At 36.6% G+C, this 27,534-nt stretch overlaps 4 protein-coding genes and 1 long non-coding RNA gene across 6 annotated transcripts; 4 read left to right on the forward strand and 1 right to left on the reverse strand.

Moving 5' to 3' along the window:
- Positions 1–716: 716 nt before the first annotated feature.
- LOC149037809 (uncharacterized) lies at positions 717–4,817 on the reverse strand. The gene is made up of 3 exons (XM_089186407.1): positions 4,728–4,817; positions 1,104–1,277; positions 717–919 (listed from the first exon to the last, which is right to left on the reverse strand). The coding sequence occupies exons 1-3, from the start codon at positions 4,815–4,817 to the stop codon at positions 842–844; spliced, it is 342 nt and encodes a 113-aa protein (XP_089042533.1). The 3' UTR covers positions 717–841.
- Positions 4,818–6,840: 2,023 nt separating this feature from the next.
- LOC113678859 (uncharacterized) lies at positions 6,841–8,827 on the forward strand. 2 transcript variants are annotated; one of them, XM_027195775.2, is made up of 4 exons: positions 6,841–7,130; positions 7,462–7,539; positions 7,904–8,179; positions 8,606–8,827. In XM_027195775.2, the coding sequence occupies exons 1-3, from the start codon at positions 7,009–7,011 to the stop codon at positions 8,148–8,150; spliced, it is 447 nt and encodes a 148-aa protein (XP_027051576.2). In that variant the 5' UTR covers positions 6,841–7,008; the 3' UTR covers positions 8,151–8,179; positions 8,606–8,827. The 2 variants fall into 2 exon arrangements, with proteins under 2 accessions (XP_027051576.2, XP_027051577.2); XM_027195776.2 differs by having other exon boundaries at positions 6,855–7,130; positions 8,609–8,827.
- Positions 8,828–14,842: 6,015 nt separating this feature from the next.
- Positions 14,843–15,633, forward strand: LOC149037810 (uncharacterized). Its single transcript, XR_016181107.1, has 2 exons — positions 14,843–14,980; positions 15,410–15,633. It is a non-coding gene; the product is annotated as an uncharacterized LOC149037810 (long non-coding RNA).
- A 2,771-nt stretch (positions 15,634–18,404) lies between these two features.
- On the forward strand, positions 18,405–20,133 carry LOC149037811 (uncharacterized). The gene is made up of 4 exons (XM_089187424.1): positions 18,405–18,575; positions 18,736–18,813; positions 19,202–19,480; positions 19,910–20,133. The coding sequence occupies exons 1-3, from the start codon at positions 18,454–18,456 to the stop codon at positions 19,449–19,451; spliced, it is 450 nt and encodes a 149-aa protein (XP_089043550.1). The 5' UTR covers positions 18,405–18,453; the 3' UTR covers positions 19,452–19,480; positions 19,910–20,133.
- Positions 20,134–25,711: 5,578 nt separating this feature from the next.
- Positions 25,712–27,534, forward strand: LOC149037812 (uncharacterized). Its single transcript, XM_089187423.1, has 4 exons — positions 25,712–25,884; positions 26,204–26,281; positions 26,670–26,948; positions 27,373–27,534. Exons 1-3 carry the CDS (start codon positions 25,763–25,765, stop codon positions 26,917–26,919), a joined length of 450 nt encoding a protein of 149 aa, XP_089043549.1. The 5' UTR covers positions 25,712–25,762; the 3' UTR covers positions 26,920–26,948; positions 27,373–27,534.

A 27,534-nucleotide genomic window follows, 5' to 3' on the forward strand; every position in this document is an offset into this window, starting at 1 on the left:
TGTGAATGTCAAACACCGAAGATACTCCGAAACAGAAGATAAGTATTCTCGGGTCAAAATCGTGTAAGGTTCGGTGATCTATTTTTACAATAGATTTAAAAAATTTAAAGAACAGCATGCATATGGAGATAGAAATAACTTGAACTGACTTTATGGAATATACGCTATTCTCCTGTACTGATTCCGATGCAGATGAAGCATAAAAAGCTGTAAATAACGTGGTAACAGAAACAAGTTTTCCTTGCATCTCCACTAGTTTGAAAAGTGAGAAAGGGGGCACTTTTTTGACATTATGGTCCAGGGGGTGAGTGTTAATTCGGAGGAGGGCGATTATTAGAGCCTGTGCACTTGTTTGAGGAAATACGGTAACAAACGTTAAATTAAAGTGATGCCAATCATAATTTTTCTCTCGTGTTTCCTTTTAATTATGCAACTATTAAAGAAACACGCTAATTCTTAACGGTAGAACATCTCATTTTCCATGAACGAAAGGTTGAAAGCAACCATGATCACTAACGTTACAGCCTGTTCTGTGGCCAAGTCACTTTTGGGCAAACGTCACAACATTTTAGCCGCAACCCCATTTTTAAATCCCTACTCACGAGAATTTTCTTACCCTCGAACTCTCGAAAATGAGGAACCGTATTCTAGTTACTCTGTTCAAAATGCAACCCCATTATAATCAATCCAGTCGTGAAAATGCAACCCCATCCAGTGGCACGTCACCATCAGCCTCTTTCTAGGAAGTGACCCCACCCCACCCCCTAGTTATTTTTCTTACGGGAAGCTTGCAAGTGATTTCATAACAGTTGTCGAATGCACTGAGAAAGTTAAGTTACTTCTAGAAGTATCGAAAGTTGTTAGTTATATCATAGTCCCAAGTTTGCCAGGTCATTTCAAGCTGAGTATTCATCAAGACCTGCCAGGGAAGAGAAAAATCAAACATAAGTACTAATGAGGCTCACTCATAACCATCTACCGCCTATCATCAGTATGTATTTTCCTTATACTCTTCTTTATGCATTCCCATGAAGCTGAAAAGGAGAATTTGCATAACAACCAGGAGCTGAAAGTGTTATTTCTTATCTTTTTTGGCCATTCACCTTTACCCATCCATTGTTCATTCCATCACTGGTATGGTCTTCGTTAACCGTGTATTCTACCGCGAACGCGGCGAGCTCTACGACGAAAACGAGGAATGCGGCCAGCTCTACGACAACGAATGCGTCTAGGCAGTCTAATTCAGCGTGTAATGCGTCGGGGGTCAGCTGACCTTTCTATTGCTCCTACGTCATCTTCGTCATTATCGAATACTCCTTCGTCAAACTCCTCGTCTACGGTCGCCATATCGTTTTCTCTGAGTGTAGATACAGATAAAAAAAAAAACGCAATGGCTCCAGTGGTAATGTCAACCTCGTTAAAAAATTCTCCCTACTCACTAACCTACATTTGAACAGCAAAGTCCTTCTCGTTCAGTTTTGAAGCTTTTCAAATGAAAACGCGGAAACAGTTTTTCCAAAATTTAAATAAGAACAGTCCAAATTATGTATTCTAGTTATACTGAAAGACCCTCTAAGATACCCAAAGATCTAAAGATCCCCAATTTCGATTGGAAAAAATAAACTAGGTCTGAATCAAATGTACCAAAGTTTATAGTTGTAGGAGTTTAAAAAGAGAAGATAAGAAAGATTTTCTCCACTGATATTGTAAAAATAAGAGCAGTAAAAAAAAACAAGTGTTATGTTTTCCATTTACGTTTGATCAGTTGGTAAATATCCCCTAAGGTTTGGCATAGAACCAAGAATATATCTAAACAAACTCTCGGGATTTTCTAGATGTCCACAACAAAACCGGATATGGGTGGAAAGACCCATCTATCTAAAAGTAATTTTTAGCTGCCTCTTTGAATAATGGCTCGTGTATCAACAGCAACAATATTACTACAACAATACTTGATTCGAGCACGCGACACCGAATGAGCTTAGGCTCGTTTGAACGTGCGCGTGAAAATACATTATTTTAACTAGATAACAATATGGTAATGAAAAGCTAAAATAATGTGAATTATAATACTCACTTACTGTGTTCTGCCTAGCTGGTTAACCAGTTATGCAATATGTATAAGAGGATTTGGAAAGATCGAAATTGTTTTCCACTTACATATGATATTCATATGTTTACAGTCGTTCATTCTATTTTTTTCGTTCCGATCCTCAATTCACCCAATATCTCGAGAATCTGTTAAAAAAAAAGTAGACTAAACAACGCACTTGGGTCCGTATAATTATTTTTTTTAGGTAAACCATATAGTTTGATAATATTTACAATCATATGGTTTTGGTGTAAAAAGAATTTTAAGAAAAAAAGTAACCATTTACCCGTTCAACTGTGCAGCTTTGTTAGGTTAAATTATTTTAAAACTCTTTGATTTTATTTTATTCGTCTATTCAACAGTTCTAAATGTTTTCTTTATGCATCTAAAGTGAGTGGCTTGTTAAAGATTTGAGCAAATTTGTTTTGTATACACGGATTGGAAAGGAACAAGTTGAACTGACATTTGGGGAATGGAGTGTAAACTTCTTTGAAATAAAACAAGATTTCGTTCATTCGTGAGAATCCAATTTTTCCACAACGAGTTAGTATCGAACCAACATCTCACAGTTGTTGGCTTGTTAGCTCAGTTGGTAGAGCACTATACCGCTATCGCAGAGGTCACGGGTTCAATTCCTGTATAGCGTACTGTTTTTTTCTTTTTCGGCTGAATTTTCATCACTGCTTTAAAATTGTTTTTAACTGCGATGATCATCTTCATTTATTAATCTGCAGTTCAAATTCATGGCATTCATATGTTAAGAGTGGTTTAGTATACCACTTAGATAACCAAAATTTTACACTTTTATTTTCGTGCACTTTTTTCCTACAACCTGATGAAAAATCTTCTCGATTACTTTTATCAAGTACTATATAAGGGATCGCAATATACAGCTGTGTTGTTAGCAACTCCTCTTAGTTGCTGCTCTCAAATTTTACTCACATTCGCCATTTTGAACAACTGGACGTTTGCTCGAATCGCACTTTTTCCAACCAAGTTATGGCTAAGGACAGTTTGACTTTGTATTAGAATACCCTGGTGCGAGTATATATTTGTTGCAATAGAACCCTACTAACAGCGTCCTGAGATTCCAAAGGTATTCTAACCGTTCGAAAATTGTTATCAAATGTGGTAATAATTCGAACATAGATGCAACCATTTTGAAGAGAACTTAATAACCTAGCCGTTGAAGTAAACCTAAACGAAACAAAAACAGCAGCAGCAATTGTAAAAAAGGTATTTTTTGTTAGTCAAAAGTGCTTCTTTGCTTAGCTTCTTAATGCTCAAACTGATTGCCAAGAAATGAAAGAGGAATTACTTAGACTCAAATGGCGACTTCTTCAGTAGAACGTAGAGTAATTTTGAAGGCTATCAAATGTCGGGCACCGAGGGGCTCTCCAGCTGCCTTTTTCTGCTCTTAAAAACATGCTTAAATATACACTATTGATAGATATGGGCATGCCAGCTGGCTGACTTTGGGAGATTAAAAATTGGTCGTTAGAACACTAACCCAAACAATTTCACGAAATGAACAACAAAGTACTTAGTGCCTCTGATTAACTGATTCAGCCTCTGACTGCGTTAGCCACAACCTTGAAGAACTTTCTCGTGGGTCCAAAGTAAGATCTGTAGAAAAACTAAGCACTCCTCTTATGTAAGTTAGACAAGACTGCCACAAGTGGGAAACTCATCACGATAGCTCAAATCAAAATAACTGCGGACTTTGAATTCATGCACAGTAACTGCATTCTAATTAAATATAATAGAACAACTTAACTATACTGAACTAACTATCTGACTGACTAAACGAACTAAATATTTCATAATAGTTTTAACGCAGGTGCAGTGCGTGAATTTAATGTTTACGTTGTAGAAGGGGAAGTGCAAATCCTTATATGGCTTCTGAAGCGAACATCTTCTTTAGCGAGTAGGCGTATGTTTTTTATATGGTATGTTTTTCTTACCAACAGATAAATAAAATCTTTATTGATATGAAATGTGAACTATAAAAACCACTGGTCATATGGGCGTGGTATGTGTCAATCAGATATATTTAATGAAATTAAAGTAAAGGGTGCAATCTGCCAAAAAAAAAATACAAAACTCGAACTTAAAGGAAAAGTTATAAGCATTCACTTGTTTCTACCCCGCAGTGTTTCACCTAAAAAAGTTAGATAAGTTTTTTTTGGTTTGGTGGCAGAATAACAGGTTTAATGGCATTCATTGTTACCTTGAACCTGTCCAGAAACTAAGGAGTCACAAGGAAATTCTACAAACTGGTAACAAATTTTCTAGTGTCCGCCATTTTGATTCTCCCAGTAATCTTTGCGCCGCTAACTAGTTTCCATGCTTTGAAGTGAGGAGCTGGGCACTTGGAGGGTTCCTCTTCCTTCAGCCCGTACCTCTCTCGCCAAGTACGCCCATATCTTACCGAAAAATTTCCTTTACTTTACCTCGAATTGTGTCGCTGGTAGGATTTTCTTTCCGCAATACAAGCAGGTAACCAGTGAATAGACACAAGGCGGACTTTTTCTATGGCTGTGTGGAATGGAAAGAATGCAGGCCGGAATGATAATCTACTCCACGAGGAAAAAGCACGTGCGAGCGTGGTGTTTTCATTGAAGCGGTCGCTCACAGTCCCTTCAAATCTCTGAACTTTGTAAGGCTTTTTGGTAATGAAATAAAATTCCAGGCCATTGAGGAAGTTGGATGACTTGGACGCCATCATTAGCAAATACCAAAACACTCAATACGCGAATGGAACCAACGCGTCATAGTTAATAAGCAAGTTAACCGATGATTTAAGCGATCTATTGTCCCAGGTCAATTGTAGCTCAAACTGTTAATAAATTGATAAACAGCATTGAAATGCGAGAACCACACTACTTTTTCCATCAGCCGCAATCTGCTGCATCGCGTGGGTAAATGACGTCCGTACTGTTATCACAACTTTAGCGATCAACAACGACATGCAAGAGCTTTTAAGTGTATTTCTATGTTTTTATTATTTTTTTTAAACTTTTCTCATTTGCAGCCAAGTTATGTTAAACTTGTGGGAAGAAGTGTCGAGAAAAATGGAATGAGATACAGAAACATAAATAATTGACATTAATTGTTTCCATCATTTTATTATGACTTCAGATTCAATAAGTGAATTTGACATTTACCTGGTACCTTAACTTACATGCAGCATACAAAGCTCATCTTTTCATTTACTGTCTTATCATTTAGCTTGATGAGGAAGATTAGAGAAAAATTAAGACATGAATAACAGATGTTACAGGAACTAGTGCATTTGACCACTGCGGAGTGTGCATGCAGACATAATTATAGAGCGGTTGATAAACTTTGTAACACAATTAATTTGAAGATATTTAATTTCAACATAGTAGATCTTGAAGATTTTGACAACTGCTGTGCCACTATACCATCTGACTGAAATATTTATTAACGTTTTATTTGACAATGCCCAAGTATGAAGACATGATCAGTCAATCAAATGTACATGTTGGGACGCAGTGTTATGCTTTTTCAAAGGTTTAATATTCCTTGTTTATGTCTATATTCCTATCCTATAATATAGGTTGTTGTCAAAAATTTACAATGTATCGCCGTAAACATTAATTATTCAGAGTTAGGTAACCAGTAACTGTTAAGTTCACGTTTAGAATTAATTCTTCTAAGTTGTGATGGGCGTTTTAAGATTACTGAAGTTTCATTAAAAAATGAAAATGAAAATGAAATTTACAAAAAGAGTATCAAAGTCTCAAGATAGAGGAATGTTCACAAGTTTAGAAGGTTCGTCGAGCTACAAAGTTCAAATGTTTTCAGTTTGTCGAGTATGATGGTGGAAGTAACTAGTACAGATTAATGGGTTTATGCTAGAGAAATGGCGCACTTTTGTCACTCTTTTACTCCGTGTAAGTTAAGTGGCTAAACTTTAGCTTCAGTTGAGTTCGATTGACTTTTGATAATATTATTTTTTCTGTTAAATGTATAAGTGAGTGGCAAGAATCGAGCCTTTCTCCAGAATACCTTTCTTTTTTGTTTTATCTTGATGATTCGTACCTGTAGGTTTGATTTGATTCAATATTTATTGTTTCCTGATGATAATACACAGTGTCAACCTTTTGATCAACTTTTTCATCATGAAATACAAGAAAGGAATTTAGTTGAAACAGATAGCTGCTTGATTTAGAAAATGGAAGACTGTCATACTTCCTACGACAGCATTGTCTGCATGTTGGAATTACCCATGCTAGCACAGGGGCTAGACAGGTGTATGAATATTTCCCAAGGGGTTTCCATGTATATGGAAGCCATTACCATCCTCACAATAATTCATATGCAGGGTTACCTCTCCCCCCCCCCCCCCCCCCAACCAGTACCCATATTTACATCCGGAATAGGTGAGACACTTTGAAGCTTACAGTATCTTGCCCAAGAACAAGATTCAATGCTCCAATGTTAGAGACCAAAACTGGACCGCTTAATGTTGAATCCAGTGCACAACTATACGGCCACCATACCTCCTCCTCTGATCCTTATGATTGGAGTGGAGTGGATAGGGTCAATTGGGAAGGGTTGAACCCTTATAACATTGCTTAATCAATACCAACCTAAGGAAACTTAAGGCGACTTAAGGTGACTTTAATCGACTTAAGGCGACTTAAGGTCTCAGAGTAGGCCTTAATAACATCATTAATCGACGGATCAATATCTTTAAGACCTACAAGTGTATTTTTCAGTCTATTTTTCACAGATTCTAGAGGGTTTACATCCCATGATCAGATATCGAGTGAAATGAGGATCGGGAAGAAACATATTTTTAATATCGCTCAGAATGGGATGCATAAAAGCAGTGAACTTTGGGGCTACCAACAGTTGAGAACTCAAGTTCCAACGGAGAGGTCAAAATGAAGACATCTGTTATTTTAGCTCTGTTTGGCTTTGTACTCGCTGTCGGCTTTTCAGTCGCAGTAACTGAAAATGAGCTGGCCGAGATAACAGATGAATTTGAAGCAGGAAAACTTCGAGGGTAGGTTGTGTGACAAATTCACTATAAATAATAACTGTAGTAAAAAATGTACTTCACAAAGATGCCGTTTCTGCAGAGTTTCTCCTGTTTCGAAGAAGAACAGAAACTAGATTCTGGTGGGAGATGGCAATTCATCCGAATAAAATCCAATGAGCTAGCGGGGGTGAACTGAAATGTATTGAAGGTTTAGTTTAAAATTATGGAATCTAAAGTTAAGTTCATAAATGAATTATTTTTCTGAAAGTGGATTATGTTTTAGACTTATGGACCATTTGACGCCATGAAGTTCTGCAGTGGAAATAGTTTCATTATTTTTTTCTTCATGTTTCAGTGAGTACGACATGAAAGAGAACGATGAAGAGTTCGATGCGGAAGACATAGAGGACAATGATGTGGCAATCCCCAGAAGGTACGTTGAGGAAGATAAAATAATTTTTGATAGTTTTGGAAACTTGCGTGGTCAAATGTTCTGAGCGACGATTCTCAGCAAAAAATGTAGTCAGGATCTTAAAGTAACTAAGAAGAATTTTTTGCCTTAAATTTGACACCTGCAAATGGTTAGATGTTCTAGTCTTTTGCATTTTCTTCTGGATTGGTTAGCAGGGGAACCCAGGGGAACCCAGACACCTCTCACCAGCAGAAGGGGACGTAGCTCCTGGTGTTGTGCTGTAACCTCGATGTTGATCAGTTATATAGGCCCCCATTTAAACCAGCTTCAACAAATAACCAATTCGTTCAAGTTTATCTTTTGTAATCTTTTTTCTGTTACTCAGTGAAAGCGAAGTGGCGGCCGAAGACGAGGAGTTTGACGAAAGAGCATTCGATAATGACGATGATAAAGACGAAGTTAGTGACGGTGACGTAACAGCAATAAAAAAGTCAGCTGACTCCTTTACTCGCTTTAGACGTATTGGAGGCAGAATAGGACGTAGGATTGTGCGTCGTATTCCTTTTGTTCGCGGAAGAATTCGTGGTGCAATTCGTCGTGGTCGTCGTATATTTCGTCGTTTTCGCGGTTAATGCGGCTAACGAAGACCATTTCAGTGAAGGTAAGTAGAAATGAGAAATGGGACTTGCAGCTCATTTACTCACTCATCTCGACGACATATATAACTTGGCTTCCTGAAGGAGGCAGTAGCCACAAAAAATAGCTTTAAGGCTTTGGAGGGTCTCGAGCTTTCATCATATCGATAGCTGTTTGCTGCACTAAAATGAGCTATCTTTTGACCACCCCGAAGAGGGACAAGCATCAAAATTCTCCTTAAAATATCCTTCCTGAGTCAAACATTAAGGTCACGAGAATAAAGGAAAAGACCACCAACTAAAAAAGCTATTGATTGTTAAACAAATTCTCCTTGTCAGCCGCTAAGGAAATGTATAGAGAACAGTATGGAGAATGTACATACTGATGTTAAGGTGTAAAGGATTAAGACTGACCCTCATTAGTACTTATGTTTGACTTCTCTCTTCCCTAGCAGGTCTTGATGAATACCAACCTCGAAAATGCATGAGTAGAGAACTTGGAACAACTAATAGGACAGTTTTCATGTTTCGGAATATTGTAATGCTTCTAGAAAGTAAAACTCCCCACCTGCTGATAAAATATAATGAGGAGGAATTAATGTACAAGTTATTAAAGAGAATGTTGTGATTTGCTGTAAGTTTGCGTCAATAGAAATAAATCAAGTTCAGAAATACCTTGATGAGTTTATATTCTTTTGGTGAAGTTGAGGTAATTTATTTTCAATTTATTTTTCTCGTCGTGGCTTAGCTTTTCTGGCTGTGTCTTGTTTCTGTTTGAGAGGTTTTCTTTCGTCTGGAGTTCCGCGAGAGTAAAATGAGGTTGCTCGTGAAGGGCAGAGATATGAATTATATTATTAACACTCGATAAGAATTTATGCGCACACGCCACGCAGCTATGCTATTCTCTTTATGAGTAACGACAATGTAGCCTTTGGAATATGCAGAAAGAACTAGAAGAAAATAAAAGGGGATACTCACCCACAACAACTATTCAGGTTGTGAAAACATAAAGGTAACTTAGGTGCCCTACTTGAATCATCTGTACCAAAGTTTTAGTGGTAAGATTTAGAAAAGAAAGTATGCAAAAGCTTGTCCTCATTGATGCTGTGGACATGAAAACGTTAGAAAAGATTCAAATATTTCCTCAATACCGGGTTGATCCCTATAGTTTTGGCACAGGAATGGAATTGGCGAGGGAGATATCGGGCTTGGCCAAAAATAACCCATTAAAGTGTTAAATGTATCTAAATTGTAAATTTTAAGATTAGATGGTTCTTTCACTTATGAACACTTCATGGTTAGACATTTTCATAACACTTTTGCGCGCACAGTGAATTGCATGCGTTCAACAACAAGAGAACGAACACTTACCACAACAGTACTCTATTGTGGGCATTGGCAAATAAAAATCACGCCAAATATTTTCTCATTTTGGGTTGATCAGTTGGTAAATATCCCCACAGTTTTGGAATAGAAACAGGAATTGAAATAAATGTCGCTGCCTCTTCGACGTGTGATTAGTTCATGCATCCACATACTATCATGAAACTTTCGCTCGCACAGTGTCTTACGTCAAACAACAACACTTACCGCAACGATACTTTATTCAAGCACGCCTCACAGATGAGCGCAAGACTTCTGAAGTCGGACGTACAGCATGTATTTAAAAAAAATGGGAGAGGTTAGGTTAACTGCTTGAATTTCATGTGTACGTTTTAGTTCGGGAAATGAAAATTCCTATCTGGCTCCTGAAGCGAACTACTCCTTCGGCGAGTGGGTGTATGTTAATGACACCGACAGAAAATATAATGTTTCTCAATATTAATCGTGGTCTTTAAAACTATTGATATGGGTATGGTATGAATTTTTTTAAATCGTTTTTAATGAAATGAAATTAATGTATAAGTGTTTCTATCTGTAAAATAATGATAAGAAACTCAAACCTTAAGAAAAAGCTATAATGGAAATAATTTGGAATTCAACGGAATAATTACTATCAAACGAGGTGATTTACTTGATAGTGTCATTACAAGACGGAAAATCATGCATGCTTTTTTTTTAGATTTTCAAGGGTCGATATTCCTTGATCAGATACCGGGTGATATGGGAATCTGAACAAAATAGACATTTGCGCACTCAAGAAAACAATACATATTTCTTATTTCAAAGTGTTTTACGCTCCATCAACCAAGTGTGAATTTAATGTTGTAGTGGTACAACTGGTGTTGACAAAATAAATTTACTCAATCTTTCATTAGCCGCTTACTTTAGTTACAAACAGAAAACAGGTATCAAAGGTGAATAGATGAATGAAAGAAAAGAAATGGGTCTCAAAATCATTCTAACTTGTCATAGAAATGAAATTGAAGTAAATGTTGCTATCTATAGAGTAAGCTGTACTTAAACTTCAAGAAAAACCCATGAAAATAGTTGGAAATTGCTACTGTTGACTCATAAATGTACTTATGTAACTGCTCCGGTTTCTATCGCGAAATACTTTAAAAAATACTTTAGAAAATGGGACTCAATCTTAATTTTGCTTGACACCAATCAATAATTAGAGAATTAAGATTTTTTTGTCTTGTTACGAGCGTGGGACAAAGAAAAAATTCTGAGTTCCCCATGAGAAATCGAACGTCAGACCTTCGGATTCCGTGGTCCTATGCTCTACCACTAAGCCACAGAGACTCTACGGTGAGTAGGGTTTATTACGAAGTTCAAAAGACACGCTTCCATCATACTGCTGGGATCACAGCAATGTTGATAGCGTCATGTTTGTAACTAAATATTCTATTTACAAATTAATAATTGTTTGGAACTTTTTGGATATGGATCAATGTGTTGTGTTCTTGGGCATGTCACTTTATTCACAGTGTCTCTCTCTACTTTGGAGTATAAATGAGTATCGGCGAATTGTTAGGGAAGCCTGATGAAATGCTGTGGGGGAGGGGGGGGGGTAACCTTGATATGGAATAGCATCCCATCCAGTGGGGAGTAGTCATACTCTTGGTCGCTTCATGCTGAGGAAGCTGGGATAAAATCCAAGCCCATTGGCTCGAACATAAACTGTTTTAAAAGCAAACTGAAACTTATTTTGTGAAAATCATCTAGATTTCTGATTTAAATGTAAATATGTATAACTTAGTTGTTTTTGGATCATTGTAAATAGTTTTAATATCAATCTAATTAGGTATCTCTTCGTGAGACGATTAGGACGCAGGATCATACGTGGTCTTTGTCGTGTTCCTCGTACAGTTCGTCGTTTTCGTCGCGGCTAACGAAGATCATCTCAGTAAGGGTCAATAGAAATAAGAAATGGGAGGTGCAGCTGGCTTTGCCTCTTCCAGGGATGTTAGCAAGGGCAAAGCGACCACATACGTACGTACGCACCTTCATACACCATGATCCCATAAGAAAATGGTATCTAGAAAATGCTTCACATTTAAAAAGTTAATCTGCAAAAAGCATCTACAATTTTTTTCAACAGGCTTCTTTGCGTTATTTAATTTTCACCTTTTTCTTGTTTGAATTAATGGCAAAGGTTCCTTTGAAAACAAGTAAAGTGGAATTGAAAAGGAATATACCTGCTAACTTTTCTTCGTTTTACTATCATTCCTACCCGAACTAAAAATACAATGGACCTGAAAAAGAAGAGAATCTTTGTATCGCTGTTGCATTGCTTTTTCATAAGTGGAAAATGAAATACAGCAGCGTATTACTTAGGCGGATGATAAATGATAAACTGAACATCACAAGAAAATTTCGTAGGACAACATCATGGCAATCTTCGTTACAGGAGTAAAAAACGGCTTTTTGGGAGACTAACAGGATTGTAATTCCTCATCACAAAAGAAAAGTAATGTGCTAGTGGCTAAAAGCCAGAAAACACAAAAGGAAAGAACTCGACTGTTTATCGAATACAAATGTTGAACTATAAAGATACTCGGAAAGAAACAATAAGTTGTATCGGAAAACAGATGGGAAACATCTGCCTCCTATAGGAGACAGTAGCCACGAAAAATAACGTAAAGGACTCGAGTATTCGTTGCAAGGAAAGCGGTTTAGCTGCAATAAAATGAGCTATCAAGCCACATGTTAAACTTTTGTCCACTCCGAGAAGTGACTAGCATCTAAATTCTTCTTCAAATACCCCCCCCCCCCTGTATCATACATTAACGTCACGAGAATAAAGGAAACGATCACCAGTTATAGAAGGTCTTAATGGTTAAACAAATTCTCCTTGTCAGCACCTTAAGAAATATATAGAGAACAGTATGAAGAATATATATGCTGATAGTGCATATTTTAGTTTTGTCTTTCCTAGCATGTCTTGATGAATACCAACCTCGAAAATGCATAAATGGAGAGCTGGGGACAACTAATAAGAGAGCTTTTTATGCTTCGCAATATTGTAATACTCCTTGAAAGTAAAACTCCCCACCTGCCGACAAAATATAATGGGAAGGAAGTAATGCAGACTGGAAGTAGTTAACGAAAGTGTTGTTCATAAGTTTGTGTCAATGGAAATAAATCAAGTCTAGAAATACCTGGCTATGTGGTTTTTGTTTTTCTTGCAACTTTGATCAGTTTCATTTTCTTTTTGTTTGTAGTTGAGGTAATTTCTTTTTAACTTTTTGAAATGATTTAGCTTTCCTGGTTGTGTTCTATTTCTATTCGAGAATTTTTCTTTCGTCTGGAGGTCCGCTAGAATAAAATAAGTTTGCTCGTGAAGGGCACAGATGTTAGTGATGTCATCAACACTCGAAGATAAAATTTCATACGCACAGGCTAAGGAGCCATTAATATTTTCCATAAGAGTAACGACAATGTAGCCATTGAAATATACAGAAAGAACGAAAAGAATATGAGGGGATACTCACCCACAACAACTGTTTAAGTGATGAAAACATAAGAGCAACTTTTCCAAAGGTTCGTGTGCCCTGCTTGAATCAACTGGACCAAAGTTTTAGTGGTAAGACTTAGAAAAGAAAGAATGTAAAAGACTGTCCTCAATGATGCTGTGGACATGAGCACAGTAAAAAAGAATTCAAATATTTCCTTATTACCGGGTTGATCCCCATAATTTTGGCAAAGGAATGGAATTGGCGAGGGAGACATCGGTTTTGGCCAAAGAAACCTATTAAAGTGGTAAATATATCTATTTTGTACATTATCAGAAACTTCTACATTTTTCAAACAATATTTGGATATGAGCAGGAAGCACATTTCTGTCCAAGTAAATTTAGCTGCTTCTTTCACTTTTGAACACTTTATGGTCGGAAATTATCATGATCATGAAACTTTTGCACACACAGTAAATTGCATGCGTTTAACAACGACAGCAACAAGAACAACAAAACGAACACTTACCACAACAGTACTTTATTATGGACATTAGAACAATAAAAATCATGTAAAATATTCTCTCATTTTTAGTTAATCAGTTGGTAAATATTTCCATAGCTTTGCCATAAAACCAGTAATTGAAATTAATGTCGCTGCCTCTTTGACCTGTGAATAGTTCATGGTTCGACATATTATCGTGAAGCTTTCGCTCGTACAGTGTCTTGCGTCAAACAACTGCAACAAAAAGAACAACACTTACCACAACGATACTTTATTCAAGCACGCCTCACAGATGAGCGCAAGGCTTCTTTAGTCGAACGTACAGCAAATATTTAGAAAACAAATGGGAGAGGTTAGGTTAACTGCTTGAATTTCATGTGTACGTTATAGTGGGGGAAATTAAAATTCCTATCTGGCTCCTGAGACGAACTATTCCTTTAGCGTGTGGGTGTATGTTAATGACTCCGACACTCATACAAGTGTTTCTATCTGTAAATTAATAATGATAAAAAAATCAGACCTTAGGGAAAAGCTTTAATTGAAATCATTAGGCATTCAAACGAATAATTACTGTCAAACTAGGTGATTTATTTGATAACGTCATTACAAGACGGAAAATCATGCATCTCCTTTTTTTTTTTTATAGATTTTCGAGGGTCTATATTCTGTGATCAGATATCGGGTGATATAGGAATTTGAATAAAATAGACATTGCGCTCTATTCAAAGTGTTTCACGTTCCATCAACCAAACCGGTGTTGTCAAAATTTATTTGCTCAATCTTTCAAGAACCGCTTACTTTCCCTACAGACAGAAAACAGGTATCAAAGGTGAATAGATGAATGAAAGGGAAAAAAATGGGTTTCCACATCATTCGAACTTATCAGAGAAATGAAATTGAAGTAAATGTTGCTATCTTTAAAGTAAATTATACTTAAACCTCACGAAAATCCAATGGAAATAATTAGAAATTGCTACTGTTGAACCATAAATGCTCTTATGTAACTGCTGCAGTCTCTATGCAGAAATACTTTTAGTAATATTTTGACAGATACGTTAGAAGCTGATCCCTGAGGTACCACTTTAGAAAATGGAACTCAATCGCAATTCCTCTCGCCAACAATCAATAATTAGGAAATTAAGATATTATTTCGTCTTGTCATCTTTCTTGATGTCAATCGTGGTCTTTGAAGCCATTTGTTTGGTCATGAGTGTGTTAATAATTTTTTTGCAATGAACTGAAATTGTAGTAAAGTCTACAAAATAAGAAAAACACTCAAACCTTAGGGAATTCTTATGGAATAATGTCAAGTCAGCTGACCCCTTTATTCGCTTTAGACGTATTGGACGCAAAATAGGACGTAAGATCAGACGTCGTGTTCGTCCTGTTCGCCGAAGCATTCGTCGTGCAATACGTCGTGGTCGTCGTATATTTCGTCGTTTTCGCGGCTAACGCGGCCAACGAAGACCATTTCTGTGAAGGTAAGTAGAAATGAGAAATGGGACTTGCAGCTCATTCTCTCACTCATCTCGACGACATATATAACTCGGCCTCCTGAAGGAGGCAGTAGCCACAAAAAATAGCTTAAAGGCTTTGGAGGGGTTCGAACTTTCATCATATTGATAGCTGTTTGCTGCACTAAAATGAGGTAACTTTTGACCAACCCGAAGAGTGACTAGCATCAAAATTCTCCTTAAAATATCCTTCCTTAATCACACTTTAAGGTCACGAGAATAAAGAAAACGATCACCAAGTAAAGAAGTTGTTGATTGTTAAACAAATTCTCCTTTTTAGCCGCTTATGAATTTTATAGAGAACTGTATGGAGAATGTACATACTGACGTTAAGGTGTAAAGGATTAAGAGGGACCCTCATTAGTACTTATGTTTGACTTTTCTCTTCCCTGGCAGGTCTTGATGAATACAACCTCAAACATGCATGAGTGGAGAACTTGGAACAACTTATAGGGCAGTTTTTACGTTTCGGAATATTGTAATAATTCTAGAAAGTAAATCTCCCCCCCCCCCCCTGCTGATAAAATATAATGAAGAGGAATTAATGTAGAAGTAATTAAAGAAAATGTTGTGATTTGCTGTAAGTTTGCGTCAATAGAAATAAATCAAGTTCAGAAATACCTTGATAAGTTTATATTTTTTTGGTGAAGTTGATGTAATTTATTTCAATTTTTTTTTCTCGTCATGACTTAGTTTTTCTGGCTGTGTCTTGTTTCTATTCGAAAGTTTTTCTTTCGTCTAGAGTTCCGGGAGAGTATGAAAATGAGCAAAATGAGGTTGCTCGTGAAGGGCAGAGATATGAATTATATTATTAACACTCGAAGATAAGAATTTATGCGCACACACCACGCAGCCATGCTATTCTCTTTATGAGTAACGACAATGTAGCCTTTGGAATATGCAGAAAGAACTAGAAGAAAATAAATAGGGATACTCACCCACAACATCTATTTAGGTTGTGAAAACATAAAGGTAACTTATGGAAGGTCTCGTGTGCCCTGCTTGAATCAACTGTACCAAAGTTTTAGTGGTAAGATTTAGAAAAGAAAGTATGCAAAAGCTTGTCCTCATTGATGCTGCAGACATGAGAACAATAAAAAAGACTTAAATATTTCCTCATTACCGGGTTGTTCCCTATAGTTTTGGCACAGGAATGGAATTGGCGAGGGAGATATCGGGCTTGGCCAAAAATAAACCTTTTAAAGTGTTAAATGTATCTAAATTGTGAATTTTAAGTATCTTCTACATTTTTCACACAATATTTACACATTTCTTTCCGAGTAAAATTAGATGGTTCTTTCACTTATGAACACCTCATGGTTGGACATTTTCATAACACTTTTGCGCGCACAGTGAATTGCATGCGTTCAACAACAAGAGAACGAACACTTACCACAACAGTACTCTATTGTGGGCATTGGAAAAATAAAAATCACGCCAAATATTTTCTCATTTTGGGTTGATCAATTGGTAAATATCCCACAGTTTTGGAATAGAAACAAGAATTGAAATTAATGTCGCTGCCTCTTCGACGTGTGATTAGTTCATGCATCGACATACTATCATGAAACTTATTCAAGCACCCCTCACAGATGAGCGCAAGTCTTCTGAAGTCGGATGTACAGCATGTATTTAAAAAAAAATGGGAGAGGTTAGGTTAACTGCTTGAATTTCATGTGTACATTTTAGTGCGGGAAATGAAAATTCCTACCTGGCTCCTGAAGCGGACTACTCCTTCGGCGAGTGGATGTATGTTATTGATACCAACAGAAAATATAATATTTCTCAATATTAATCGTGGTCTTTAAAACTATTGCTATGGGTATGGTATGAATTTTTCCGAATCGTTTTTAATGAAATGAAATTGATGTATAAGTGTTTCTATCTGTAAAATAATGATAAGAAACTCAAACCTTAAGAAAAAGCTATAATGGAAATAATTTGGAATTCAACGGAATAATTACTATCAAACGAGGTGATTTACTTGATAACGTGATTACAAGACGGACAGGGTCTATATTCCTTGATTAGATACCGGGTGATATGGGAATCTGAACAAAATGGACATCACGCACTCAAGAAAACAATACATATTTCCTATTTCATGCTGTATCGTGAGTGTGAATTTAATGTTGCGGTGAATATTTAAAAAAAAATGGGAGAGGTTAGGTTAACTGCTTGAATTTCATGTGTACGTTATAATGGGGGAAATTACAATTCCTATCTGGCTCCTGAGGCGAACTACTCCTTCAGCGAGTGGGTGCACGTGTATGTTAATGACTCCGACAGAAAAATATAATATTACTTAATATCAATCGTGGTCTTTAAAACTACTGATATGGGTATGGTATGTGTTTTTCAAATGGTTTTTATTGAAATGAAATTGATGTATAAGTGTTTCTATTTAAAAATTAATAATGATAAAAAAAAAGTAGACCTAAAGGAAAAGCTTTAATTGAAATCATTAAACATTCAAACGAACAATTACTATCAAACTAGGTGATTTACTTGATAACGTCATTAAAAGACGGAAAATTATGCATCTTTTTTTTAATATAGATTTTGAGGGTCTATATTCCGTGATCAGATATCCGGTGATATGGGAATTTGAATAAAATAGAAGTTGCGTTCTCAAGAAGGAAATACGTATTTCCTATTCAAAGTGTTTTACGCTCTGTCAACCGAGTATGAATTCAATGTTTTTGTGGTACAGCTGGTGTTGTCAAAATATATTTGCTCAATCTTCCATGAACCGCCTACTTTCGCTAGAAACAGAAAACAGGTATTAAAGGTGAATGGATGAAAGAAAAAAAATGGGTTTCCACATCATTCTAACTTATCAGAGAAATGAAATTGAAGTAAATGTTGCTATCTTTAAAATAAATTATACTTAAACCTCACGAATAAACTGATGGAAATAATTAGAAATTACAGATTTTCAAAGTTCTACATTCCATGAACAGATATCGGGTGATATAGGGTTATGAATACAATAAAGCATTAGAACAACAATGTTGGGACAACAATGATAACAAAACAAACTTGCTCAATCTTACGAGGCCTGCTAATTCCCGCTTTATACAGAAAACATGTATCTCTGATAAATAGATGAATAAAAGAAAATAAACGCAGAATGGCTGTTTTTTCTTTTATCTTGACATGTGCTTTCTCCAAAACTTTACGATTGCAAATACTTTCAAACTCTATGGCATATCCGATAAATTCATTAATTGATGGATTAATATCTATAAGACCCAGAAGTGTATTCTTCAGTCTATTTTTTACAGATTCTCGAGGGTTTACATTCCATGATCAGATATCGAGTGAATTGAGGATCGGGACGAAACAGATTTTAATATCACCCAAAATGGGATGCATAAAAGCAGTGAGCTTTAGGGCTACCAACAGTTGAGAACTCAAGTTCCAACGGAGAGGGCAGAATGAAGACAGCCGTTATTTTGGCTCTGTTTGGATTTGTACTCGCTGTCGGCTTTTCAGTCGGACTAACTGAAAATGCGTTGGCCGAGACAGCAGATGAATATGAAGCAGAAAAACTTCGAGGGTAGGTTGCATCACAAAATAACTGGAAATGATAACTGTAGTTACAAAATGGACTGAAATAAAGATGCCACTTCTACCGAAGTGGATTATGCATTAGACTTATTGGAAATTCTAAAGTGCTGCAGTGGAAATGGTTTCATTATTTTTTCTTCATATTTCAGTGAGTACGACATGAAAGAGAACGATGGGGAGTTCGATGAAGAGGATCTAGAGGACAATGATATGGCAATCCCCAGAAGGTACGTTGAGGAAGATAAAATCATTTTTGATAGTTTTAGAAACTTGCGCGGTCAAATGATCTGAGCGACGAGTCTCAGCAAAAAAAATGAAGTCAGGGTCTTAAAGAAATTGTGGGGAATTTGTTGCCCTAACTGTAACACTTGCAAATGGTTAGTTCTAGTTTCCTCGGAAAAGGATGATAAACCGTCTCCTGCATTTCCTCTGTACTGGTTAGCAGGGGAACCCAGGGGAATCCACGCACTTCTCGCCAGGAGTAGGGGACGTGGATCCTGGTGTTGTGCCGTGACCTCGATGTTGATAGGTTATATAGGCCCCTATTTAAACCAGCTCTAATAAATAACCAATTCGTTCAAGTTTATCTTTTGTAATCTTTATTCTGTCACTCAGTGAAAGCGAAGTGGCGGCCGAAGACGAGGAGTTTGACGAAAGAGCATTCGATAATGACGATGATAGAGACGAAGTTAGTGACGAAGGTGACGTAACAGCAATAGAAAAGTCAGCTGACCCCTTTATTCGCTTTAGACGTATTGGACGCAGAATAGGACGTAGGATCAGACGTCGTGTTCGTCCTGTTCGTCGAACAATTCGTCGTGCAATACGTCGTGGTCGTCGTATATTTCGTCGTTTTCGCGGCTAACGCGGCCAAGGAAGACCATTTCAGTGAAGGTAAGTAGAAATGAGAAATGGGACTTGCAGCTCATTCTCTCACTCATCTCGACGAAATATATAACTTGCCTTCCTGAAGGAGGCAGTAGCCACAAAAAATAGCTTAAAGGCTTTGGAGGGGTTCGAACTTTCATCATATCGATAGCTGTTTGCTGCACTAAAATGAGGTATTTTTTGACCAACCCGAAGAGTGACTAGCATCTAAATTCTCCTTAAAATATCCTTCCTTAATCACACTTTAAGGTCACGAGAATAAAGGAAACGATCACCAACTAAAGAAGTTGTTGATTGTTAAACAAATTCTCCTTTTTAGCCGCTTAGGAATTTTATAGAGAACTGTATGGAGAATGTACATACTGACGTTAAGGTGTAAAGGATTAAGAGGGACCCTCATTAGTACTTATGTTTGACTTTTCTCTTCCCTGGCAGGTCTTGATGAATGCCAACCTCAAACATGCATGAGTGGAGAACTTGGAACAACTAATAGGGCAGTTTTTATGTTTCGGAGTATTGTAATGCTTCTAGAAAGTAAAATTCCCCCCCTGCTGATAAAGTATAATGAGGAGGAATTAATGTAGAAGTAGTTAAAGAAAATGTTGTGATTTGCTATAAGTTTGCGTCAATTGAAATAAATAAAGTTCAGAAATACCTTAGTAAGTTAATATTTTTTTGGTGAAGTTGAGGTGATTTATTTTCAATTTTTTTCTCGTCATGACTTAGCTTTTCTGGCTGTGTCTTGTTTCTATTCGAGAGGTTTTCTTTCGTCTGGAGTTCCGGGAGAGTATGAAAATGAGCAAAATGAGGTTGCTCGTGAAGGGCAGAGATATGAATTATATTATTAACACTCGAAAATAAGAATTTATGCGCACACGCCACGCAGCCATGCTATTCTCTTTATGAGTAACGACAATGTAGCCTTTGGAATATGCAGAAAGAACTAGAAGAAAATGTAAAGGGGATACTCACCCACAACAACTATTTAGGTTGTGAAAACATAAAGGTAACTTATAGAAGGGCTCGTGTGCCCTGCTTAAATCAACTGTACCAAAGTTTTAGTGGTAAGATTTAGAAAAGAAGGTATGCAAAAGCTTGTCCTCGTTGATGCTACGGACATGAGAGCAGTAAAAAAGATTCAAATATTTCCTCATTACTGGGTTGATCCCTATAGTTTTGGCACAGGAATGGAATTGGCGAGGGAGATATCGGGTTTGGCCAAAAATAAACCTATTAAAGTGTTAAATGTATCTAAATTGTGAATTTTAAGAATCTTCTACATTTTTCACATAATATTTACACATTTCTTTCCGAGTAAAATTAGATGGTTCTTTCACTTATGAACACCTCATGGTTGGACATTTTCATAACACTTTTGCGCGCACAGTGAATTGCATGCGTTCAACAACAAGAGAACGAACACTTACCACAACAGTACTCTATTGTTGGCATTGGAAAAATAAAAATCACGTCAAATATTTTCTCATTTAGGTTGATCAATTGGTAAATATCCCACAGTTTTGAAATAGAAACAAGAATTGAAATTAATGTCGCTGCCCCTTCGACGTGTGATTAGTTCATGGATCGACATATTATCATGAAACTTTCGCTCGCACAGTGTCTTGCGTCAAACAACAACAACAACATTTACCGCAACGATACCTCATTCAAGCACACCTCACAGATGGGCGCAAGGCTTCTGAAGTTGGATATACAGCATATATTAAAAAAAAAAATGGGAGAGGGTAGGTTAGCTGCTTGAATTTCAAATGTACGTTTTAGTGCGGGAAATGAAAATTCCTATCTGGCTCCTGAAGCGAACTGCTCCTTCAGCGAGTGGGTGTATGTTAATGACACCGCCAGAAAATAAAATATTTCTTTCTGGTCTTTAAAACTATTGTTGTGGGTATGGTATGTGTTTTTCAAATCGTTTTTAATGAAATGAAATTGATGCATAAGCGTTTCTAGCTGTGAAATAATAATAAGAAGAAACTCAAACGTTAAGAAAAAGCTATAATGGAAATAATTTGGAATTCAACGGAATAATTACTATCAAACGAGGTGATCTACTTTTTAGATTTTCAAGGGTCTATATTCCTTGATCAGATACCGGGTGATATGGGAATCTGAATAAAATAGACATTGCGCACTCAAGAAAACAATACATATTTCCTATTTCAAAGTGTTTTACGATCCATCAACCAAGTGTGAATTTAATGTTGCGGTGGTACAACTAGTGGTGACAAAATAAATTTACTCAATCTTTCATGAACCGCTTACTTTAATTACAAATAGAAAACAGGTATCAAAGGTGAATAGATGAATGAAAGAAAACAAATGGGTCTCAAAATCATTTTGAATTGTCAGATTAAATTAAATTGAAGTAAATGTTGCTATCTGTAGATTAAATTGTACTTTTAAAAACTTCAAGAAAAACCCATGAAAATAATTGGAAATTGCTACTGTTGACTCATAAATGTACTTATGTAAATGCTCCGGTTTCTATCCAGAAACACTTTTAAAAATACTTTAGAAAATGGAACTCAATCACAATTTTGCTTGACACCAATCAATAATTGGAGAATTAAGATTTTTTTGTCTTGTCACGAGCGTGGGACAAAGAAAAAGTTCTGAGTTCCCCATGAGGAATCGAATCTCAGACCTTCGGATTCCGTGCTCCGATGCTCTACCACTGAGCTTCTGAGACTCTACGGTGAGTAGGGTCTATTACGAAGTTCAGAAGACACGCCTCCATCATACTGCTGGTATAACTAAATATTCTATTTACAAATCAATAATTGTTTGGGACTCTTTGGATATGGATCAATGTGTTGTGTTCTTGGGTAAGTCACTTTATTCACAGAGTGTCTCTCTACTTTGGAGTATAAATGTGTAACGGCGGATTGTCAGGGAAGCCTGATGAAATGCTGTGGGGGAGGGGGGGGGTACCTTGATATGGAATAGCATCCCATCCAGTGGGGAGTAGTCATACTCTTAGTCGCTTCATGCTAAGGAAGCTGGGATAAGCTCCAAGCCCACTGGCTCGAACACAGAACAAGAGAGCTATCGAAGGTAAACTGTTTTAAAAACAAACTGAAAGTTATTTTGTGCAAATCATCTGGATTTCTGATTTAAATGTAAATATGTATAACTTAGCTGTATTTGGATCATTGTAAATGGTTTTCCTTGTTTGAAATAATGGCAAAGGTTCCTTTGAAAACAAGTAAAGTGAAATTGAAAAGGAATATACCTGCTAAATATTCTTCGCTTTAATATCATTCCTTCCCGAACTAAAATTACAATGGACCTGAAAAAGAAGAGAATCTTTGTATCGTTGTTGCATTGCTTTTTCATAAATAGAAAATGAAATACAGCAGTGTATTACTTCAGCAGATGATAAATGATAAACTGAACATCAGAAGAAAATTTCGTAGGACAACATTATGGTAATCTTCTTTGCTGTCGTGCTTTGCGTTATAGGAGTAAATATCGACTTTTTGAGGGACTAACAGGATTGTAATTCCTCATCACAAAAGAAAAGTAATGTGCTAGTAGCTAAAAGCCATAAATCACAAAAGGAAAGAACTCGACTGTTTATCTCATTGATGCTGTGGACATGAGAACAGTAAAAAATAATTCAAATATTCCTCGTTACCGGGTTGATCACTATAATTTTGGCATAGTAATGGAATTTGCGAGGGAGACATCGGTTTTGGCCAAAAAAACCTATTAGAGTGGTAAACATATCAGAAACTTCTACATTTTTCAAACAATATTTGGATATGAGCAGGAAGCACATTTCTGTCCAAGTAAATTTAGCTGTTTCTTTTACTTTTGAACACTTCATGGTTGGAAATTATCATGATCATGAAACTTTTGCACAGCAACAACAACAACAACAAAACGAACAATTACCACAACAGTAATCTATTATTAGAAGAATGAAAATCACGTCAAATATTTTCTCATTTTTCGGTTAATCAGTTTGTAAATATCCCCATAGTTTTGGCATAGGACCAGTAATGGAAATTAATATCGCTGCCTCTTTGGCCTGTGAATAGTTCATGGTTCGACATATTATCGTGATACTTTCGCTCGTACAGTGTCTTGCGTCCAACAACAACAACAACAACAACAACAACAACAACAACACTTACGCAACGATACTTTTTTATTATAGCACGCCTCTGAAGTCGAATGTACAGCAGATAGTTAGAAAACAAATGGGAGAGGTCAGGTTAACTGCTTGAATTTCATGTGTACGTTATTGTGGGGGAAATTATAATTCCCATCAGGCTCCTGAGGCGAACTGCTCCTTCAGTGAATGGGTGTATGTTAATGACTCCGACAGAAAAATATAATATTACTTAATATCAATCGTGGTCTTTAAAACTACTACTATGGGCATGGTATGTGTTTTTGAAATGGTTTTTATTGAAATGAAATTGTTGTATAAGTGTTTCTGTCTGTTAATTAATAATGATAAAAAAATTAAACCTTGAGGAAAAGCTTTAATTGAAATCATAAGGCATTCAAAGGAATAACTACTATCAAACTAGACGTTTTATTTTACGAGACGGAAAATCATGCATTTCCTTTTTTTTTAAATAGATTTTCGAGAGCCTTCATTCCGTGATCAGATATCGGGTGATATGGGAATTTGAATAAAATATACATTGCATACTCGAGAAAACAATACATATTTCCTATTCAAAGTGTTTTATGCTCCATCAACCGAGTGTGAATTTAATGTTGTTGTGGTACAACTGGTGTTGTCAAAATATATTTGCTCAATCTTTCATGAACCGCCTACTTTCGCTACAAACAGAAAACAGGTATCAAAGTTGAATAGATGAATGAAAGAAAACAAATGGGTTTCCACATCATTCTAACTTATCAGAGAAATGAAATTGAAGTAAATGTTGCTATCTTTAAAGTAAATTGTACTTAAACCTCACTAAAAACCAATGGAAATAATTAGAAATTGCTACTGTTGACCCATAAATGTACTTATGTAACTGCTGCGGTCTCCATGCAGAAATACTTTTTGAAATATTTTGACAGATACATTTTACGTTGGAAGCTGATCTCTGAGGCACCACTTTAGAAAATGGAACTCAATCGCAATTCCTCTCGCCACCAACCAACAATTAGAAAATTGAGATGTTTTTTCGTCTTGTCATCTTTCTTGATGTCAATTGTGGTCTTTGAAGCCATTTATTTGGCCATGAGTGTGTTTGCAATGAACTGAAATTGTAGTAAAATCTACAAAATAAGAAAAACACTCAAATCTTAGAGAATTCCTATGGAATAATGTCAAGTTTGTTTAATAACATGCATCATGACAAGAAGGAAGAACTTTCAAGATGATATATTGAGATTTTTATATTTAGGGGTAACAAGTGCATTCTTTCATCAACTTTTATAGATTTTCGAGGGTTTACATTCTTGAAAGTCACTGATATAGGCAAAGTATGTGTCAATCATATCTTTTTTAATGAAATGAAATTCAAGTTAAAGTTTTTCAATCTGTAAAATAAAAGAAGCTTAAACCTTAAGGAGATGCTATGGAAAATAAAGAAAGAAAGAAAAGAAAAAATAAAGAGATTTACACGAGTAAATACAAGCAAACACTAGGACAAACGAACACTTAGGGCATTCCATACTTTTTTTTACCTCTAGGGTAAATAAGGAATTCTTCAATCTATTTTTTACAGATTTTCAAGGGTCTACATTCCATGAACAGATATCGGGTGATATGGGGTTATGAATAAAATAAAGCATTGCATAATCGAGAAAACAATACGTATTTCCTATTTTAAATTAATTTATACTCCATCCCCTAACTAGAAGTTTAAATTGTTGTTGTTCCAACAGTGATTACAAAACAAACTTGCTCAATCTTACGTGGCCTGCCAATTCTCGCTATATACAGAAAACAGGTATCTCTGATAAATAGATGAATAAAAGAAAATAAACGCAGAATGGGTGTTTTTTTCTATCTTGATATGCGTTTTCTCCAGAACCATACCATCGCAAATACTTTCAAACTATATGGCGTATCTGATAAAATCCTTAATCGACGGATTAATATCTTTAAAACCTACAAGTGCGTTCTTCAGTCTATTTTTACAGATTCTCGAGGATTTACACTCCATGATCAGATATCGAGTTAAATGTGGATCGGAACGAAACAGATTTTAATATCACCCAGAATGGGAAGCATAAAAGCAGTGAGCTTTGGGGCTACCAACAGTTGAGGACTCAAGTTCCGACGGAGAGGACAAAATGAAGACATCCGTTATTTTGGCTCTGTTTGGCTTTGTACTCGCTGTCGGCTTTTCAGTCGCACTAAGTGAAAGTGAGTTGGCCGAGATAGCAGATGAATTTGAAGCAGAGAAACTTCGAGGGTAGGTTGCATCACAAAAATAACTGGAAATGATAACTGTAGTTACAAAATAAACTGAAATAAAGATGCCACTTCTACCGAGTTTCTCCTGTTCCAAAGAAGAATAGAGATTAGATTATGGTGGGAACTGGCAATTCCTCCGAAGACAATTCATTGAGCCAGCGGAAGGGGGGAAGGGAACAGAAATTTATTGACGATTTCGTTTCAAAGTTAAGTTCGTGAATGAATTATGTTTCTGAAAGTGGATTATGCTTTAGCCTTATGGCAATTCTGAAGTGCTGCATTGGAAATGGTTTCATTATTTTTTCTTCATATTTCAGTGAATACGACATGAAAGAGAATGATGGAGAGTTCGATGAAGAGGATCTAGAGGACAATGATATGGCAATCCCCAGAAGGTACGTTGCGGAAGATGAAATCATTCTTGATAGTTTTGGAAACTTGCGCGGTCAAATGATCTGAGTGACGAGTCTCAGCAAAAAATGAAGTCAGGGTCTTAAAGAAATTTTGGAGAATTTGTTGCCTTAACTGTAACACTTGCAAATGGTTAGATGTTCTAGTCTCCTCGGAAAAGGATGATAAACCGTCTCCTGCATTTCCTCTGCACTGGTTAGCAGGGGAACCCAGGAGAATCCACGCACTTCCCGCCAGAGTAGGGGACGTAGCTCCTGGTGTTGTGCTGTGACCTCGATGTTGATCAGTTATATAGGCCCCCATTTAAAACAGCTCTAATAAATAACCAATTCGTTCAAGTTTATCTTTTGTAATCTTTTTTCTGTCACTCAGTAAAAGCGAAGTGGCGGCCGAAGACGAGGAGTTTGACGAAAGAGCATTCGATAATGACGATGATAGAGACGAAGTTAGTGACGAAGGTGACGTAACAGCAATGGAAAAGTCAGCTGACCCCTTTATTCGCTTTAGACGTATTGGACGCAAAATAGGACGTAAGATCAGACGTCGTGTTCCTTCTGTTCGTCGAAAAATTCGTCGTACAATTCGTCGTGGTCGTCGTATATTTCGTCGTTTCCGCGGCTAAGGCGGCCAAGGAAGACTATTTCTGTGAAGGTAAGTAGAAATGAGAAATGGGACTTGCAGCTTATTCACTCACTCATCTCGACGACATATATAACTCGGCTTCCTGAAGGAGGCAATAGTCACAAAAAATAGCTTAAAGGCTTTGGAGGGGCTCGAACTTTCATCATATCGATAGCTGTTTGCTGCACTAAAATGACTTTTGACCACCCCGAAGAGTGACTAGCATCTAAATTCTCCTTAAAATATCCTTCCTTAATCACACTTTAAGGTCACGAGAATAAAGGAAACGATCACCAACCAAAGAAGTTGTTGATTGTTAAACAAATTCCCCTTTTTAGCCGCTTAGGAATTTTATAGAGAACAGTATGGAGAATGTACATACTGATGTTAAGGTGTAAAGGATTAAGAGTGACCCTCATTATTACCTATGTTTGACTTTTCTCTTCCCTGGCAGGTCTTGATGAATACCAACCTCGCAAATGTATGAGTGGAGAACTTGGAACAACTAATAGGACAGTTTTTATGTTTCGGAATATTGTAATACTTCTAGAAAGTAAAACTCCCCACCTGCTGATAAAAAATAATGTGGAACAGAAATAAATCAAGTTCAGAAATA

This window comes from Pocillopora damicornis, chromosome 11 (genome assembly GCF_964200805.1).
Source record: "Pocillopora damicornis chromosome 11, jaPocDami1.2, whole genome shotgun sequence".
Taxonomy (NCBI): domain Eukaryota; kingdom Metazoa; phylum Cnidaria; class Anthozoa; order Scleractinia; family Pocilloporidae; genus Pocillopora; species Pocillopora damicornis.